This window comes from Gadus chalcogrammus, chromosome 14, assembly GCF_026213295.1.
Source record: "Gadus chalcogrammus isolate NIFS_2021 chromosome 14, NIFS_Gcha_1.0, whole genome shotgun sequence".
In the NCBI taxonomy this organism is placed as follows: Eukaryota; Metazoa; Chordata; class Actinopteri; order Gadiformes; family Gadidae; genus Gadus; species Gadus chalcogrammus.
In genome coordinates, this window is record NC_079425.1 from 26,117,479 (window position 1) to 26,136,578 (window position 19,100).

At 48.0% G+C, this 19,100-nt stretch overlaps 1 protein-coding gene across 1 annotated transcript; it reads right to left on the reverse strand.

The window, feature by feature from the left end:
• Positions 1–947: 947 nt before the first annotated feature.
• Positions 948–13,042, reverse strand: hdc (histidine decarboxylase). Its single transcript, XM_056607083.1, has 13 exons — positions 12,940–13,042; positions 12,632–12,804; positions 12,392–12,505; positions 12,061–12,183; positions 11,492–11,629; positions 10,565–10,708; positions 10,416–10,482; positions 10,057–10,219; positions 9,877–9,967; positions 9,691–9,789; positions 9,397–9,498; positions 1,507–2,321; positions 948–1,401 (listed from the first exon to the last, which is right to left on the reverse strand). Exons 1-13 carry the CDS (start codon positions 12,965–12,967, stop codon positions 948–950), a joined length of 2,511 nt encoding a protein of 836 aa, XP_056463058.1. The 5' UTR covers positions 12,968–13,042.
• Between the last annotated feature and the right edge of the window lie 6,058 nt (positions 13,043–19,100).

Genomic DNA, 19,100 nt, shown 5'->3' on the forward strand with positions numbered 1-19,100 from the left:
GGAGAATCAGGCTCTGACCTTTCACTGCGGGCAACACGGCAGAACTGTTTGCAGGCGGAATAGCAGTTGATGAGATAAGATAAGACTTTATTGTCTGTTGTACAAGGGTTACAGGAAATTTTCTTTGACATGGCTCCAGTCACAAATAAACATTCACACAGACATAAAAGACGAGACAAGAGATGTGTGTTGAGGTTTCAGCTGACTGTGGTCTTCATTTGGCGCTGTTCAGTAGGGCTATTGCAGAGGGGATGAAGGATATTTTTGTAGGTGTTTTTATGGGTCAGTGGTCCATTGAAACGCCTGCCTGATGGTAGCAGCTGGAAGGTGTGATGGAGGGGGTGAGAGGGGTCCTCTGTGATCAGGTCGGCTTTCCTGATCACTTCACGGCTGTACAGCTCAGATAGGGGGGGGTTGGGGGCAGCCTGATTAACTATAGTGTGTTATGTGATTCAATGAGGAACGTGTCGGCAATGAATAGGTTTGCTTTCTAGAGCATTATGGGAAACATATCAATATTAATCATGCTTCAAATGACCTTATGAAAAGAGTTTTGGAAATAATAATTAAAAAAAATAGTAGTAAAGTGAATTGTCTGAAACATGAATGACTGTAAATATCTGCTGCGTGACAGTCCTGTTTCACGAAGCGTCTGGATGTTGAGGTACACTCGGTCTTTACAGTAGATCCTGTAGGATCTAAGGTCATTACAGTAGATTCTGTAGATCCTGTAGGTGTGTGGTCGTTACAGTAGATCCTGTGTGGTCGTTACAGTAGATCCTGTAGGGTCGTTACAGTAGATCCTGTGGGTGTGTGGTCGTTACAGTAGATCCTGTGTGGTCGTTACAGTAGATCCTGTAGGTGTGTGGTCGTTACAGTAGATCCTGTGTGGTCGTTACAGTAGATCCTGTAGGGTCGTTACAGTAGATCCTGTAGGTGTGTGGTCGTTACAGTAGATCCTGTAGGGTCGTTACAGTAGATCCTGTGTGGTCGTTACAGTAGATCCTGTAGGGTTTGGTTACAGTAGATCCTGTAGGGTCGTTACAGTAGATCCGGTAGATCCTGTAGGGTGTGGTTGGGTTACAGTAGTTCCTGTAGGGTGTGGTTTCGTCACAGAAGATCCTGTAGGGTGTGGTGTCGTTACAGTACATCCTGTAGATCTTGTAGGGTGTGGTGTCGTTACAGTAGATCCTGTAGGGTGTGGTGTCGTTACAGTAGATCCTGTAGGGTGTGGTGTGGGTACAGTAGATCCTGTAGGGTGTGGTGTCATTACTGTAGATCCTGTAGGGTGTGGTGTGGGTACAGTAGATCCTGTAGGGTGTGGTGTCGTTACAGTAGATCCTGTAGGGTGTGGTGTGGGTACAGTAGATCCTGTAGGGTGTGGTGTGGGTACAGTAGATCCTGTAGGGTGTGGTGTGGGTACAGTAGATCCTGTAGGGTGTGGAGTGGGTACAGTAGATCTTCTAGGGTATGGTGTGGTTACAGTAGATCCTGTAGGGTTGTTACAGTAGATCCTGTTGGGTGGAAGCGTCCAGGGGGGCAGAGGAGGTGGAGGTAGCTGCGCCGCCCGCTGAATGGGAACACACGCAGCTCGGGGTTTTGCACGCGGAGGCCAGGAGGCAGGGGTTGAGCTGAACACTGAGGGGGCAGCAGGGCTGGTACCGGCTGCAGGGCACCCACGGGTTACAGAAGCTGGGCACGCTGTAGTACTTGGTCAGCTTTTTGAGGACCCGTTTACCCAGGAGGTCTTGGGGCACCTCCGGAATGTTACTCAGCTGATCCGCCCCTGCGGACGGAGGCGGGGGCCGCGTCTTGGCATCGCCCAGAGGAGGAACAATGATGGGGTCTGCAGTACCGGGCGCCGCCTCAAAGTCGAACATGGACCAGGGTGCGGTGAAGGCGTGGGGCAGCGGCGCGCTGCTGCAGCTGAGCGACCGCATGGGCCTGCGGGGCCGGCTCCAGGCCTTGTCGATCCACAGCTCCACTTGGGCCTTGTCCAGCGTCACCGCCGGGCCCCCCGTCCTCTCAGAGCGCGTCTCCCCGGTCTCCACACTGTCGGCCCGGGAGAGGACGCTCAGCACCTCGTCCTCCGCGGCTGGCGGGTCCTCTGGGCCGGTCTGAGGAGGGTTGAGCTCTGCGAGGAGAGCGGAGGCCGTCCTGGAGATGGTGGCCCAGTCGGAGAGGACGTCCTCGGCCGTGGTGGACTGCGAGGTGACGGTGAAGCGGATGATGCGCTTGGTGTGGATGTCTGCAGGGATGAGGTACATGGTGCGGGAGGCGGTGAGCCGCCGCAGCAGCTCCTGAGTCACCGCGTTCCCTCCCTGAAGAGAAGGACACTGGATACTTCACTACCGGATACCTCACTACCGGATACCTCACTACCGGATACCTCTCTGCCGGATACCTCACTGCCGGATGCCTCACTGCCGGATACCTCACTGCCGGATACCTCACTGCCGGATACCTCACTGCCGGATACCTCACTGCCGGATACCTCACTGCCAGATACTTCACTGCCAGATACTTCACTGCCAGATACTTCACTGCCAGATACTTCACTGCCGGATACTTCACTACCGGATACTTCACTACCGGATACCTTACTAACGGAAACTTCACTACCGGAAACTTCACTACCGGAAACTTCACTACCGGATACTTCACTACCGGATACTTCACTACCGGATACTTCACTGCCGGATACTTCACTGCCGGATACTTCACTGCCGGAGACTTCACTGCCGGAGACTTCACTGCCGGAGACTTCACTACCGGAGACTTCACTACCGCATACTTCCGGATACTTCATTACTGGATACTTCACTACCGGATACTTCACTAAGGCAACCCAGTCGCCAAGAAAAAACGTCAGTGGTGTACGTTTCCATGAACACTGGATACGTAAAAAATAGCGTGTTATACCTACAGTATCCACGTGTGCCGCTGTGGAGGCGGGTTTCGGGGTTTGGGTTTCACGGCTTTCGCGGCAAATTGTGGACACGATTGTTTCGGGGGGGGGGGGGGAGACTGTTGTTGACCGGGGAGGGGGGGGGGGGGGGGGAGACATGTTTGTTGAGGGGGGACGACGACACACGATTGTGGGGGGGGGGGGGGGACGACGACGACGACGACACGTTAGTTGAAGGGGGGGGGGGGGGGACACGTTTGTTGAGGGGGGGGGGAGACACGTTTGTAGGGGGGGGGCACGCTCGACAACGAGAGTTGGTTTTTATTGAACGCTCGACAACGAGAGTTGGTTTTTATTGAACGAGACTTCAACACGGAACAGCTGCTCGAAACGATGGTCACGTCACTCTCGGTGACGGTGTCGACAATAATGAACACACGGACAATGTTAATAGAACAACACACAACCACATAACATCCCGAACCCATTAACCCCACTTAATCCTAACAACAAAACAAGTTAACAAAAGCCCCATTTGTCAACTGAGAACCCCAATTCCCAGAATCCCCCGCGGCTCCGGAACACGGCGTAGCTTATATTAATCTTTATTATCTGAATGGGAAATGCAATATTTTAGGACAGATACACCATTAAACGCGTTTCTAATGACATTTCTAGCGAGAAATGTACATTTTCCTTACATAATCTTCAGTCAGTGAATGTGTATGATCTTTATTAATCTTTATTATCTGAATGGGAAATGCAATATTTTAGGACCGATTCACCGTTAAACGTGTTTCTAACAACATTTCGAAATATACTTTTTAATTGCATAATCTTCAGTCAGTGATTGTGTCTGATCTTTAGTTTTATAGTTATTAGGAGTTGATCGGCTCGCTCGCATGTTTCAACGACGTCAGGTTGCTTTCGCTAAACTAGCAGCTCACGTGCTTCCTGCGTTTGTGTTATTAAACTGTTACTTTATGTAACTTTTAATGATATCATCTTGTTAGAAACACGTATATCTGAGAGCCAACCCAGTCGCCAAAATCATACCTACGTTGACAGTGTACGTTTCGTGAACACTGGATTACGTCGCATTTCAACATAAAATAGCGTGTTATACACACACACACACGCACGCACATGCACAGACACACACACACAAGCACACACACGCACGCACAGACACACAGACACAGACACACACACACACACACACACGCACACACGCACACGGTGCATTTCGCTGCTAAAACAACAACAAAAAAATATTCCCTCAAATATTATTACTTTCAAAACGTTGGCCAAAATGGCCAATAATATCTTTTTTTTTTGGGATGCTTCTAGGACATTTTGGGTGGATTTTGAACGGTATGTGGGGGGCACGTTTTTTGCAGGACCTGGCAACCCTGTGCTGTTGCCCGAGATCTGGAACCACCCCGGCGTGGTGCCGTCTCCTTTTGACCTTTTGACCCCAGACTTCTGGGGAATAGCTGAATCAATTCATTAGTCAATCAGAAGCATGTAAATATCTTTCCGGTGGGGTAAGAGGACGAACAAGGTGTCCTTCAACATCTACGCTTCCAGGCGATTGCAACGGTGCCACACATGAGCATATTCGAACATGTTTAATGGTAGTAATTAGCTGTCGAAATTGGAGGCCTTAATCAATACTGAGCAGCTATTGATTTGCTTCCCGATAAAGATTTGTCACAAATTACATGTTATTTAGCATCTACACGTTGAGCTGAGTCCAATGACACCAAGAACGACACTCTAGCTAATGGTAACATGTATTTTACATGGTACACCTAGGTCTAGGACATGATCTCGGTGTAGCAAGAGGCCGAGCTTGATCTCATTGGACTCAGTTTAACGTGTAGATGCTAATTAACATGTAATTTGTCAAAAATCTCCATCGGGAAGCAAATCTATAGCTGGTCATTATTGATAAAGGCCTCCAAAATCGACAGCTAATTACTACCCCTAAACATATTCAAATATGATCATGTGTGGCACTGTTGCAATCGTCTCGAAACGTAGATGTCAAAGGACACCTTGTTTGCTCTGTTGCACCACCGGGAACATATTTTCATACTTCTAATGGATTGATTCATATTTTAAGGTTCTCGGAGTGAGACTTTAAGTGGCTGCAGCAGAAGTGTTGAGACGAAAGATGATATCAAGAGATTTATAGAATATTCCCATTCACATTATGATTCTTCGTCGTAACATCCGACCAAACATCCTTTACATTCACAGAGCGAAGATTATGAAAGTCCAGGCTCAGCAAGTGCTCCATCTCGTTGCACCTGCACCCAGCGGCTCGCTTGCAAGATTTTGGCCTGAAGTTCTTCCCAGACCTATACCCTAACAGTCCAATATGCATATCTGAGAATCAGGCCTCTCTTCAATAATGACAAAATGTAATGAGAGAAATACAGATTCACTTTTTGTTATCTCATAAGCCACGTGGTGCCGGCTCCTTTTGACCTTTTGACCCCAGACTTCAAAGACGTGGCCACAGGCCAGCGGTGTCTACACACATTAAGCCACAAATGTACACCTCCATCCCGCAAAAAATGGGGCCTAGAAACTAACCTCTGTCTTATGTACATTGACTGTACTGTTGGAGGTCACGCCCCTTTTCCAGCCTTTTCGAGATAGCTAGGGATGCTAAAATGTTGACACACATTTCCCGGGGCCCCGAGAACGACATATGCAAGATTTGTAGTTCTAGCCCATAGAGAAAAAAGTTTTCCCAAATGGACTGTCATTTGGACAAAGCCCCTTCAGAAGTGTTGCCTGCGAGACCTAATGGTTCAGAATGTGGTGGAAAAAAAGTTTTTGAGATAGGAAGGTCCTACCGCCCTGAAATTTGAATACCATATTCTAGGGCCTAACTGGGACCCCCGCACCGAAACTTGGCCCGGTCGGACCCCGAGGGCAGGAAGGGGGGGCCTGCCCTCGGGGTCTGACCGGGCCAAGTCTCGGGCAGGAAGGGCCCCCCCTTCCTCCCCTCGGGGTCCGACCGGGCCAAGTTTCGGTGCGGAGGTCCCAGTTAGGCCCTAGAATAAGGTATTACAATTTCAGGGCGGTAGGACCTTCCTATCTCAAAAACTGTTTTTCCACCACATTCTGAACCATTAGGCCTTGCAGGCTACACTTCTGAGGGGCTTTGTCCAAATGACACTCCATTTGGGAAAACTTTTTTTCTCTAAGGGCTAGAACTCCAAATCTCGGATATGTCGTACACGGGGCCCCGGGAAATGTGTGTAAACATTTTAGCATCCCTAGCTATCTCGAAAAGGTCGGCAAAGGGGCGTGACCTCCAACAGTACAGTAAATGTACATAAGACAGAGGTTAGTTTCTAGTCCCCATTTTTTGTGGGATGGAGGTGTACATTTGTGGCTAAAGGTGTGTAGACACAGCTGGCCTGTGGCCACGTTTTTGAAGTCGGGGGTCAAAAGGTCAAAAGGAGCCGGCACCACGCCGCTTATGAGATAACAAAAAGTTAATGTGTGTTTCTCTCATAACTTTTTGTCATTATTAAAGAGAGGCCTGATTCTCAGATATGCATGTTGGATGGCTAGGGTGTTGGTCTGGGAAGAACTTCAGGCCAAAATCTTGCAAGCGAGCCGCTGGGTGCAGGTGCAACGAGATGGAGCACTTGCTGAGCCTGGACTTTCATAATCTTCGCTCTGTGAATGTAAAGGATGTTTGGTCGGATGTTACGACGAAGAATCATAATGTGAATGGGAATATTCTATAAATCTCTTGATATCATCTTTCGTCTCAACACTTCTGCTGCAGCCACTTAAAGTCTCACTCCGAGAACCTTAAAATATGAATCAATCCATTAGAAGTATGAAAATATGTTCCCGGTGGTGCAACAGAGCAAACAAGGTGTCCTTTGACATCTACGTTTCGAGACGATTGCAACAGTGCCAAACATGATCATATTTGAATATGTTTCGGGGTAGTAATTAGCTGTCGATTTTGGAGGCCTTTATCAATAATGACCAGCTATAGATTTGCTTCCCGATGGAGATTTTTGACAAATTACATGTTAATTAGCATCTACACGTTAAGCTGAGTCCAATGAGATCAAGCTCGGCCTCTTGCTACACCGAGATCATGTCCTAGACCTAGGTGTACCATGTAAAATACATGTTACCATTAGCTAGAGTGTCGTTCTTGGTGTCATTGGACTCAGCTCAACGTGTAGATGCTAAATAACATGTAATTTGTGACAAATCTTTATCGGGAAGCAAATCAATAGCTGCTCAGTATTGATTAAGGCCTCCAATTTCGACAGCTAATTATTACCATTAAACATGTTCGAATATGCTCATGTGTGGCACCGTTGCAATCGCCTGGAAGCGTAGATGTTGAAGGACACCTTGTTCGTCCTCTTACCCCACCGGAAAGATATGTACATGCTTCTGATTGACTAATGAATTGATTCAGCTATTCCCCCAGAAGTCTGGGGTCAAAAGGTCAAAAGGAGACAGCACCACGCCGGGGTGGTTCCAGATCTCGGGCAACAGCGCAGGGTTGCCAGGTCCTGCAAAAAACGTGCCCCCCACATACCGTTCAAAATCCACCCAAAATGTCCTAGAAGCATCCCAAAAAAAAAGATATTATTGGCCATTTTGGCCAACGTTTTGAAAGTAATAATATTTGAGGGAATATTTTTTTGTTGTTGTTTTAGCAGCGAAATGCACCGTGTGCGTGTGTGCGTGTGTGTGTGTGTGTGTGTGTGTGTGTGTGTGTGTGTGTGTGTGTGTGTGTGTGTGTGTGTCTCTGTGTCTGTGTCTGTGTCTGTGCGTGCGTGCGTGTGCTTGTGTGTGCATGTGCGTGCGTGTCTGTGCATGTGCGTGCGTGTGTGTGTGTGTATAACACGCTATTTTATGTTGAAATGCGACGTAATCCAGTGTTCACGAAACGTACACTGTCAACGTAGGTATGTTTTTGGCGACTGGGTTGGCTCTCAGATATACGTGTTTCTAACAAGATGATATCATTAAAAGTTACATAAAGTAACAGTTTAATAACACAAACGCAGGAAGCACGTGAGCTGCTAGTTTAGCGAAAGCAACCTGACGTTGTTGAAACATGCGAGGGAGCCGATCAACTCCTAATAACTATAAAACTAAAGATCAGACACAATCACTGACTGAAGATTATGCAATTAAAAAGTATATTTCTCGCTAGAAATGTTATTAGAAACACGTTTAACGGTGAATCGGTCCTAAAATATTGCATTTCCCATTCAGATAATAAAGATTAATAAAGATCATACACATTCACTGACTGAAGATTATGTAAGGAAAATGTACATTTCTCGCTAGAAATGTCATTAGAAACGCGTTTAATGGTGTATCTGTCCTAAAATATTGCATTTCCCATTCAGATAATAAAGATTAATATAAGCTACGCCGTGTTCCGGAGCCGCGGGGGATTCTGGGAATTGGGGTTCTCAGTTGACAAATGGGGCTTTTGTTAACTTGTTTTGTTGTTAGGATTAAGTGGGGTTAATGGGTTCGGGATGTTATGTGGTTGTGTGTTGTTCTATTAACATTGTCCGTGTGTTCATTATTGTCGACACCGTCACCGAGAGTGACGTGACCATCGTTTCGCGCAGCTGTTCCGTGTTGAAGTCTCGTTCAATAAAAACCAACTCTCGTTGTCGAGCGTTCAATAAAAACCAACTCTCGTTGTCGAGCGTGCCCCCCCCCTACAAACGTGTCCCCCCCCCCCCCCTTCAACTAACGTGTCCTCCCCCCCCCACAATCGTGTGTCGTCGTCCCCCCTCAACAAACGTGTCTCCCCCCCCCCCCCCCCCCCTCCCCGGTCAACAACAGTCTCCCCCCCCCCCCCTAAACAATCGTGTCCACAATTTGCCGCGAAAGCCGTGAAACCCAAACCCCGAAACCCGCCTCCACAGCGGCACACGTGGATACTGTAGGTATAACACGCTATTTTTTACGTTGAAATGCTACGTATCCAGTGTTCATGGAAACGTACACCACTGACGTTTTTTCTTGGCGACTGGGTTGCTACAGGATACTTCATTGCCGGATACTTCACTACAGGATACTTCATTGCCGGATACTTCACTACCAGTAATTTTACAATGATAATAAATAAGGTATCTTTGTATTGCACTATGACAATGCAATGAATCCATTGTCATATCGCAATACGTATCGCAGAAAGGCAAAATATCACTATGCGATATTCCAATATCGTACAGCGATCAGCACATTGTCGATTAAAGGCTTGAAAAGAAATTCAAATTTCAAATGTGAATAACAATCTAGAATATGACATATGATATGCAATATATTGCCATTTTCAAGCTAAATTTGTTACAAACAAAACCATTTGTAAGCAACAATTTAGATGTTTTTAACAACTCAAACTCAAAGTTAAAATCGAAATACATCCGTTTTAATGCACAGTGAACTGTTTTAAATACCGTCAGAGCAAAGACAACCAGGCCCAGATGCCTCTGAGCAGGGATCTCAAAGTGAGGATCCTTCCGGATTTGAGATTCTAGCAGCTTCGCCATCTCGATGCCCTGAATTCAGAGAAACAAACAGATCCTGAAACATCACACCCTCTAAAGCATTGCTTCTATTGGTTTATAAATATGTGGTGTGTTTATCCCTTTGAGACTGTATATGTGATTAAGGACTATACAAATAAAATTGAATTTACTTTTTTAACCCCAAAAAAATTAAAGAAAATACTTCAAAACAATACAACATACATGTCTGACATGAGCCTGCAGGTTGTTCACACCGAAAGATCGCATGACGAACCAGAGCTTGAGGGAACGGAAACGCCGGCTTAGTGGAATCTGCCAGTGCTGTAAAATAAGAGTCCGCCATTCAACAAGAGAGCACAAAATGGGGGCTGGATTCTGGAGTGGGTCGGGGGGACATGGGCTTCGTACCATGAAGTCGGTGGCGGCCTGGGAGTTCTCATGCCTGAGGTAGACTGGGTCAACACTGAAGGTCTGCTGGAGCTTCACCTTATCCTTCACCCTAAACCAATCAGGACGAGGCAATGAGCTTCACCCTTTCAATGGGAATTTATACAAATTTCATGTCTGCAAGTTTTTGAGCTTACTCACCAGAAGGCTGTGCAGTCGAAGTGAACCATCATCCACTTGGAAGGGTTGAAAACAAACGAGTTAGCGAACTCGATGCCTTTCAGAGACCAGCGCAGCTCGGTGCAGAAGTAGGCGGTGCCCGCGTACGCAGCGTCGACGTGGAGCCACAGGCCCTCCTCCGCGCCTGCCAAGCAGAACCCACAACGCAGAACCATCGACACACAGAACCCACGGTACACAGACGTACACACGCTGTTAGCACATCAATCGGTTGAACCTGAGCATCCATATTACATGCTCACATTAAGCAGGGTTTTAAGGTTAATGTGTTGCGGCTGTGTGTTGTCTGGGTTAATACACATTCTAAAATGAGAACTTACAGACAGGCCCCAACTCATAGAGGTTGTCAAAGGCACACACTCCCGTGGTTCCCAATGTGGCGCACACCTGTTCCACAGAGAAGAAGACTCAGGCCAATCTAGTCCTTTATTAAGTGTTAATAGATTCAGCAGGCGGTCAGTATACGTACCAGGAAGGGGACAAGTCCCAACTTCCGGTCTTCTTCAATGGCTTCTTTCAATGTTTCCCCTCTCAAAGAAAATTTTTCATCCGTCGGCAGAAATCTAATCTTCACCAGAGAGATCAGCCCCGCCTTCTCCACGGATGAGTGGGCCTGCAGAGACACGTATCACAGCACATCCGTTCATACTCTCGTATCACAGAAGAGTCGTTCATACTCATGTATATCACAGAAGAGTCGTTCATACTCACTGCATTACAGCAGAAGAGTCATTCATACTCAGAGTATCCAATGTCGTTCATACACACGTGTCACAGCTGTAACATAATTCACACATTCATACCAACACGCCACATACTGTATGTCCTTGGCGACTAGAGAGGCTTCTTTCCCATCCTAGAGAGGCGTCCGGCCCAAACAAGAAGAATTCATTCATGTACCAATTGTAGAGATACAAGTGGCCCAGGTGTTCGAGAGACCCAGAAGCTCAAGGCCACAAAAACAAGTGTATTATTCCCGCACATAGCCACAAACAAAGTTGCAATGCCAACGTAGGCAGCCACAAGAGAGCAGCATAGAGACACACACGGGTATCCAGGAGGCAGCACCATGCTTAGCCAATCAGAGCACATAACTGAGTCCATGCCTGCCCAGTAGATAAGTCACAACACATAGCGCAGGGGGCAGAACGCTCCAGGTAATCCTTCAGAATGCCCTACTAAGTGTATCACCACATGTGTCTATACAATTCCCCTCCTTTTGCTTCATAAAGACTAGTCCAAAACTTTACCAAATAAAGTGAGTTAAAGCGATCCTGACTCGGCAGACTTTTTCCAAAAGAACACGACACAGCACAGCCGTTTATACTCACACTATGCTATGCACTACTATGCTATGATGTTATATAGTATCATAACATAGTGAGTCAGCACTGACCTGGTCAGAGGCGTACGCCACCAGCCGTGAGTTGAGCACTGAGTCGTCCACAGGCTGATCCACCTCAGCTTGGAGCTGTAGCAGCCGGTCTCTCCTGGCCGCCAGCAGAGCCACCAAGGTGCTCTCACTCACCGTGCTCTGAACACAGGGGACCGGAGAAGCGGAGAAGAGTCAGTGGGGTCGTTCAACTAGCAGCCACCTTGGCTTCATCTGGGAGCTAAATGCTAACTGAGTGGAGGAACTGAACGGCAAATAAGGCCAATGCATCTCGCTTCAGACTTCTCAGCAGCTTTTTGTAACGTGTTACTTTAAAACAGGCTATATGTTACATCTTATGTTAGCTACGCTTACATTTTTGATTATTATTTAGCAGATGCTTTTATCCAAAGCGACATAAGTACATTTGTCAGAAGAAAGAGAAACAATATATCACTGTCAGTACAGTAAAGATGTTCATAGAACCAAGTGCCAAGAATTAACAATCGCTAGGTTAACCAGCTCACAACTCACAGCCTACAGTAGAATATGTGGCGTGTGCATGTGGGCGTGGCACGTGCGTGTGCGTGTACCTGGATGATGCCCCCCCCCACGCTGTCCGGGTGGTGGTGGAGGAAGAAGGGGGGAAGCCCGAGGGCTTTGCACAGCCAGTCCATCACATTCATCTCCAGCTCTGTGCACGCAGGACTGGAGGCCTGTTCAAAGGCAACACACACATTGTAAAGGTCAGTATTTCCTACTGTTGATTGTTTGATTGCATGATTGTATGTATTAGAACATAACACGGGTTGAATGGTGCCAAATTAATTATTGATAATTAATAAATTGACGAATAGAAACCAATAGCCTGTGTGACAAAAATGTGGAAAAAACATGGTGTTGCGCTTGTATAGCGTTACATACCCAGGTGAAGCCGATACAGTTTATGGCGTCCGCCAGCATGTCCCCCAGCATGGAGGGCCACGACGTCAGGCTCGGATAGTAGGCGTGCATGTGGGGACTCTGCCAATGAACCACCTGAGGAACAGCAGAAGAAGGAAATTTACTCCAGCGCTTTAACACCAATTAACATTAAATTAACATTCAATTGAGTGAGCGGCTCTTTTAATTGAAAGAGACAGCGACTTTGAGTGAAGGTCGAACCCCGGGCATGATGACACGCTCGATGTCCTTGAAGATCGAGTCCCAGCTGTCCGGCTCGGAGGGCGCACAGTCGGGGAGCAGCTCCCTCATGTACCCCGGCTTCACCTCCGGGATCACCTTCCTGTCTCTGATGGAGCCCAGGTACTCCGTGATGTAGTCCACTAACTCTTTCGCTATTTGGAAAACAGACACGTTAACTACAATTCAAACGTTGTTACCTTTTCAGAACTTTAAAAGTGGTTCTACATTGCAACGGTACATTAGGCCTGTGAAGAGGTCAATCGCATTGGAATTAAACGGAATTCTACCTCTACGGTTGTATTCCTCTGCGTCCATTGTGCGAGTGAGTGCCTGAGTTCTGTCCACAAACAGACGAGGAGATGCAAGGTGGAGGTAGGTGTCTGCGGTGACGCTGATGGATTGGATGATTGGATGCTGTGGATCCCGGCTTGATATACCCCACTATGGAGGGCACGCCCTCGCTGAGTGACGCATGGAAGCCTTCAAAAAAACATCTATCAATTTCCTTTTTTTTTATATCTATAATGTTGCTTGCTTTTATCTTCTGTCTTTTTTTAACAAATAGAAACCTTCTCCCTTCTGTAGGCGTATTGTAAATAGTGCAAAAGAAATGTCAAAACAACAAATATAGGTCTACATAACTTTTTAATTTACATTTTAACAAACCTACATAAGTGATATATGTATATATATATATATATATATTTACTATATATTTTAACTTGAGTGACTGATCAAGGAATATGGCATTCAATAAACCTCTTATGAGGCCAAAGAACAAACGTTAAAACCTGAATTATCCCACACATTGTTCAGACTAATGCAGTGTCACTATTCATTTGAAACTTTTTATTATTCTGTAGGCCTACTAACATCAATTTTGTAATTATTAAATGTGAAAATGTGAATATAGTTGTCTGTTTACTAAACTGTAATACAAAATGGGCATAATGGTCTGCGTTCGTATAAAGAAACGCTGTAGAAAGGATGTTTGAATAATCGTTTGAGTGATCCTGAGTGATCCTCCTCACAAATAGCTCAAATGTGTGACCATGTCTTGTGTCATTTCCATGTTCCTTGAGGTGCAGGTGTTTTCACAGCATGCATAGGCCTATTGCATAGTGGATAAAATAGTAGGCTATTGTAACTAAAAATGAACAGCTCTATGGGACAAAGCAATTGCGCTGGTGAAACCGTTTTGATACAACAAACATTGGTATTGCATATCTATTGTTTCCTGGGGTGTATTGGGCCACAGCAGCGGAGTGCTACCGAGGATGTTTGCAGTGGACAATGATTAAAAACAAACACAAAAAGCACAATGAATGAATGAGTCCGTCCTGAGTGGAGAGGAACGGGATGAGGAGGGGATAAGCTACCTAAGGCAGATTTCAAATCTCCTTTCAGGCCCGGACAAAAGATGAAGCAGCACCTGGCGGGTTCACATTCCTGGATGTTTGCTGTGCATTGTGCCTAGAAGGACTTGGGTTTACGCAGACGGACCGCAGGATGACGCGAACGGTGGACTAAAGCAAACACGCTCGAAGGGATGATCACCACGCCTTATTATGCAGCCGACAAATATCATTAGAGGAACAATTGCAGATATTATGGATTCAAATAAATGGTCAGATTAGGTTATGTGCTCCAACCTATTTATAAATCACTAGCTAATAACATTAAAAAAATTAAGACCTTAGACCTTAAGTCTGGGAAAATAACTTTTTAAGAAAGATACTCAATAGGTTTTGAACTATAAAAAAGATTGGACTGCCAAATCTCTCCAAATATTTACATTCACATTTAAATAACCTTTTTCTTCTAGTCTCCCTAGCTGCTGTACAATGTTATCCAAATCTGAGGGCAAATGACTGAATCCAGAGAGCCAACCTTAGCGTTGTGGCTCTTCAGATTGATGTAAAGGACCTTATGTATCTTTTGATCCTTCTCAAAGAAAGATGACAACACAAACCAATGACTTCAAACATTTGCAAGTCTGATCACACAAACAGCACGGCTACTGAAAAAACGATGTTTGCGATGGGAAATAAAGCAGAAGACAATGGGACCATTGAGTTCTGCCCATCCTTGCTGACGTCCGTGCCGAGGCTGATGAAAGCGGCTTTTGGTAATTGCAGTATGGCAGCTCTTTAATGGAAGTTTAAGTGTGGACGCATCACATGGCATCAAAGTCAGTTCTGTTTCATCGGAGCTTCGGTTTTGATGCTTTTGTTGAGATACAATATGAATAAAATATTGATAATGTCTCAATAATAATAACTGCTGGATATATGTGTAACGGGGGGGTTAGGCAGGACCCAAGTGCACAGACTGACAACGGTGACAGGGCATTCTAAAGGTTTATTGTTGGCACAGATGATCAGGATCGGGCAGGCAGAGTAAACAGGGGCAGGCCAGAGTTCGGGGACTGACAGGCAATCAGGTAGACTGGGGGTTTCGTCGGCGGGCAGCTAGTTGGGCAGGCGAGGGGTCGTATCAGGAGGGCAGACAGGCAGGCGAGGAGCAGGAAACAGGGAAGCAGACTATGGCGAGTGGATATGGCGAGTGGATAGTGCCTATGAGGCTTCGGACCAGGTTTTGTGCAGGTTAAGTTTGGAACATAACCCGGTTTTGGGGATTTAAAGCTGCGTTCACCGCAGATTCCATGTGTTCACAATGGCATGCCCTTTTGATGAGAGCCCTGTTGATACCGGAGCGCCAATTATTCGTGCAATCCACCGGGAGAGATTTATAAGACCACGACTATATTCGGATGACTTTTTGCTGGAGAGATACAGATTCTCACGCAAATCTTTAATATATTTAAATAGCCTTCTCTCTAGTTCAGGCGTTCTCACGGCGACGTAGGGTAGCAGGCATCTTAGTGGCGACGAACTTATCCACACGTCGAGAGTAGACGTACATTTTGTCTGAATTTCCTTATGTACGTCGCCGTGACACCGCCGCCGGTGGACGGATCTTCCATGCCGTCGCCGTGACGTCGCTGCTGGTCTCTCGTCTGCAGTCCCAATCAATCCCATTCAAAATTTCACACGTTCCCACGGCGACGTAGGGTAGGCTGCTCCTTCGCCTCTTCCAGGGAATCCTTAGGTTTGGCACTATCCACTCGCCATAGCAGACAGGCCGGCAGGGACTCGACAACAGGCGGGTGGTCAGACAGGCGAGGGTTCGGAAACAGGCAGGATCAGCGTTGTAGAAACAGTTCTGGAGTTGCGGGAAAGTTCTTTGAGTAACGAGAGACGATCTGGTAGAGGCTGAGTGGAGAGAGGATTTATATAGAGGGAGCACGGGTAAAGGTGGTTGGGTTTATTAGAGGAGATCACGGTGGCAGGCAGGTGAATGGGAAAACCAGGGGCGGACCATGACAGTAGCCTTAGGCCTACCCCCCCCGGCAAGGGACGGCTCCAGGCGTCCTAGATCGAACAGGGAGGGTGGAGGGGGCCCGGAGGAGGGTTAGAATTCCTCCGAGGCATTGGAGATTGCGTCCTCCGTAGACGAGGTGGACGCGACATCCGAGTGCCTTCTCCTCGGGAGGTCAGAAGAACCACCCGCAGATGGAACCGTAGCGGGCAGACGAGAGGACGGGGCAGGTTGGTCAGGATGGGACCGGTGGAAGACAGAGATGAAACGCGCGTCCACGATGAAGCGAGCCGGGATCCAGGAGTGCTCCTCCGGACCGTAGGCTACCCCTCCCAATCCACCAGGTACTGTACCCCACGTCCACGGCGGCGGGAACGAAGGAGGCGCCAGACAGTGTACACCCGTCCGCTGTCGACGAGCAGAGGAGGAGGAGGAGGCGGAACGGGAGGAGCCAGAGGGCTCTCCTGGACGGGCTTGACTCTGGAGACATGGAATGTCAGGTGGATCCTCATGGACCTAGGGAGCCGAAGGCGTCCCGCCTCCGGGTTAATGACACGAGTGATGGGGAAGGGGCCTACAAACCTGGGGGCCAGTTTGCGACTCTCCAACTTAAGGGGGAGGTCGCGGGTGGAGCGGTGGCGGCGGCAGCGTGGCGGTCCGCGGATTTGGTCCCAGATGCGTCTGCAGCGGCGAATGAGGGCTTGTGCAGAGGCACAGGAGGACTCCTTCTCTATGTCGGGAAACAGGGGTGGCTGATAAAACTTCAACAGACACCCGCCTTCAAGTGAGTTAACGTTTGTCAATTGAGTAGGTCCAGACTCTCTGTGCAAATGAAATGAAGCACGAGTCTGGTAGGACCAGGCTAGGTCTACACAATACTCTTCATTATATTAATTCTAATAATATTCTCTTAATGAGCAATCCTACCTGCACACTCTGGACCTGTGGGCTCATGGTGCTTGGTGATGCATCTTGTATCTGAGACAAAGACAAAGACAAAGTTTGTGGCCAGTTATGTGGCGTCGCATCATAATATTATTTAAATTATGTAACGTGAGGTTAGACAGGCTATATGTTACAACGCCAACCAATTCATTGACTTGATAGGCTAATTAATTCTCTTGAACGATGCAGGTAAAGTTGCATTTTGTTCAACATCTTGTCGTACCCGTTTCATCGTTTTCATTGGTCGTTTTAGACCGCGAGCACGTTTGATTGAAAAAGCTGCCGATGTTTGCACATTTGGCTGCATGTGTCTCCAGGGCTTTTCTATTTTTAATCCTCGCTTTTCTGCGCCACCCTTGCTCTTTTTATTTTCCATGTTGCATTATTATTTTCCTTACACGGACGTTGTGCACGGACGTTACGTCAGGCTGCGTCTGCGTCTGTTTCTTGTTGGTGGGCGTGCCCTTAAGCTGCGTCCCAGTTTCATTGACATGATCAAAAAGACCGCCAGCTCCCTGATATGATGACAGATGACAAAAGAAAAGAGCTGCAAGTGGAGACGGCCCAGCGACAGCGGTAAAAGCATACACGTGATACCCACTCAGTGCCATGACTGAACACCGGCACAAAATAAATCAAAATAATAATTGAACACCGGCCCTCGCAGCCCAAAAGTCAGACCGGCCCAGCGGGAATTGTCCCGGTCCTCCCGATTAGCCACTCCGGGCCTGGGCCTGTGGATGAGCAGGTGAGGGTGTTATGCGCATACTCTACCCACACTAGCTGGTCGGACCAGGAAGCCGGATTGCGGTTCACCAGGCAGCGAGTGTGCTCTCCAGATCTTGGTTCACCCTCTCGGTCTGTCCATTGGACTGGGGATGGAAGCCGGAAGACAGGCTGACGGAAGCCCCAACTAGGCTGTAAAACTCCCTCCAGAAGACCGACGTGAATTGGGGCCCCCGATCAGAAACGACATAAGTAGGCAGTCCATGGAGGCGGAAGACGTGGTGGAGGGCCAGTTCCGCAGTCTCCCTGGCAGAGGGGAGTTTAGCAAGGGGAATGAAATGGGCCAGCTTACTAAATCGATCGACGATGGTGAGGACGACAGTGTGGCCTTTGGACGCAGGTAGACCAGACACAAAGTCCAGGGAGATGTGCGACCAGGGACGATGGGGGATGGGCAATTGATGCAGGAGGCCGGCTTGTGGGCGGCGAGAGGTCTTATTCCGGTTGCATACAGGGCAGGCATTGACGAAGCCCCGGACATCCTTCCCCAGAGACGACCACCAGAAGCGTCGCTGCAGGAAGTCCCGGGTCTGCTGGATGCCGGGATGGCAGATGGGCCGGGAAGCATGCCCCCACTGGAGCACATCCCCACTGGGGGTGAAGTGCCCGGAAGCAGATCGATGGCACAATCGTAGGGACGGTTAGGAGGCAACGAGGTACCCTTAGCCTTATTGAAGGCTTCCCTCAGGTAATGGTAAGCTGCAGGGAACCCGGAGATGTCCGAGGCTGGGGCAGGAACGAGGGGAACAGGCGTCCTGAGACAGGACTGCTGACAGGTCACTCCCCAATCCCGGACGGAACAAGTAGACCAGTCAATGTTGGTGGTGTGCCTGCGAAGCCAGGAGTAACCCAAGATGACAGGCTGGCTGGGTGTAGGCAGAAGCAGGAACTGGATGGTCTCCCTGTGGCCCCCCGGCAGGAGCATGTGCACAGGGTTTGTCCGAGAAGTTACCATCCCCAGCACGTGTCCATCCAGGGCTCTAGCAGAAATCGACGACGGCAGTCTCTGGCCGGAGTCCCAGCCGCAGAGCGAGGGACCTGTCCATGATGCTCTAGTCGGCACCTGAATCGACGGGGGCGGCTATGGGAGGGGAACCGGAGGTTAGCAGGAGCTCACCGGAGAGGCTCGGTCTTCTGGGAGAGGTAGAGTCTACTACGGAGCTCACCAGTATGCCTCTGGTTACTGGGAACCTGGGGAGAGGAGGGCTACGTGGCTGGGTAGGACGTGACGGAGCCTCTGAACAAAATATTGATAATGTCTCAATAATAATAACTGCTGGATATATGTGTAACGGGGGGGTTAGGCAGGACCCAAGTGCACAGACTGACAACGGTG

Excerpts from the sequence above, each read along its gene's own strand:
- hdc (XM_056607083.1), bottom strand. The coding sequence starts at position 12,967 with ATGGACGCAGAGGAATACAACCGTAGAG. Across the intron at positions 9,790-9,876 it reads AGGCCGCCACCGACTTCATG|CACTGGCAGATTCCACTAAG; the intron begins GTACGAAGCCCA and ends CTTATTTTACAG. Across the intron at positions 1,402-1,506 it reads TCCACCCAACAGGATCTACT|GATCTACTGTACCCACACCA; the intron begins GTAACAACCCTA and ends CACACCCTACAG.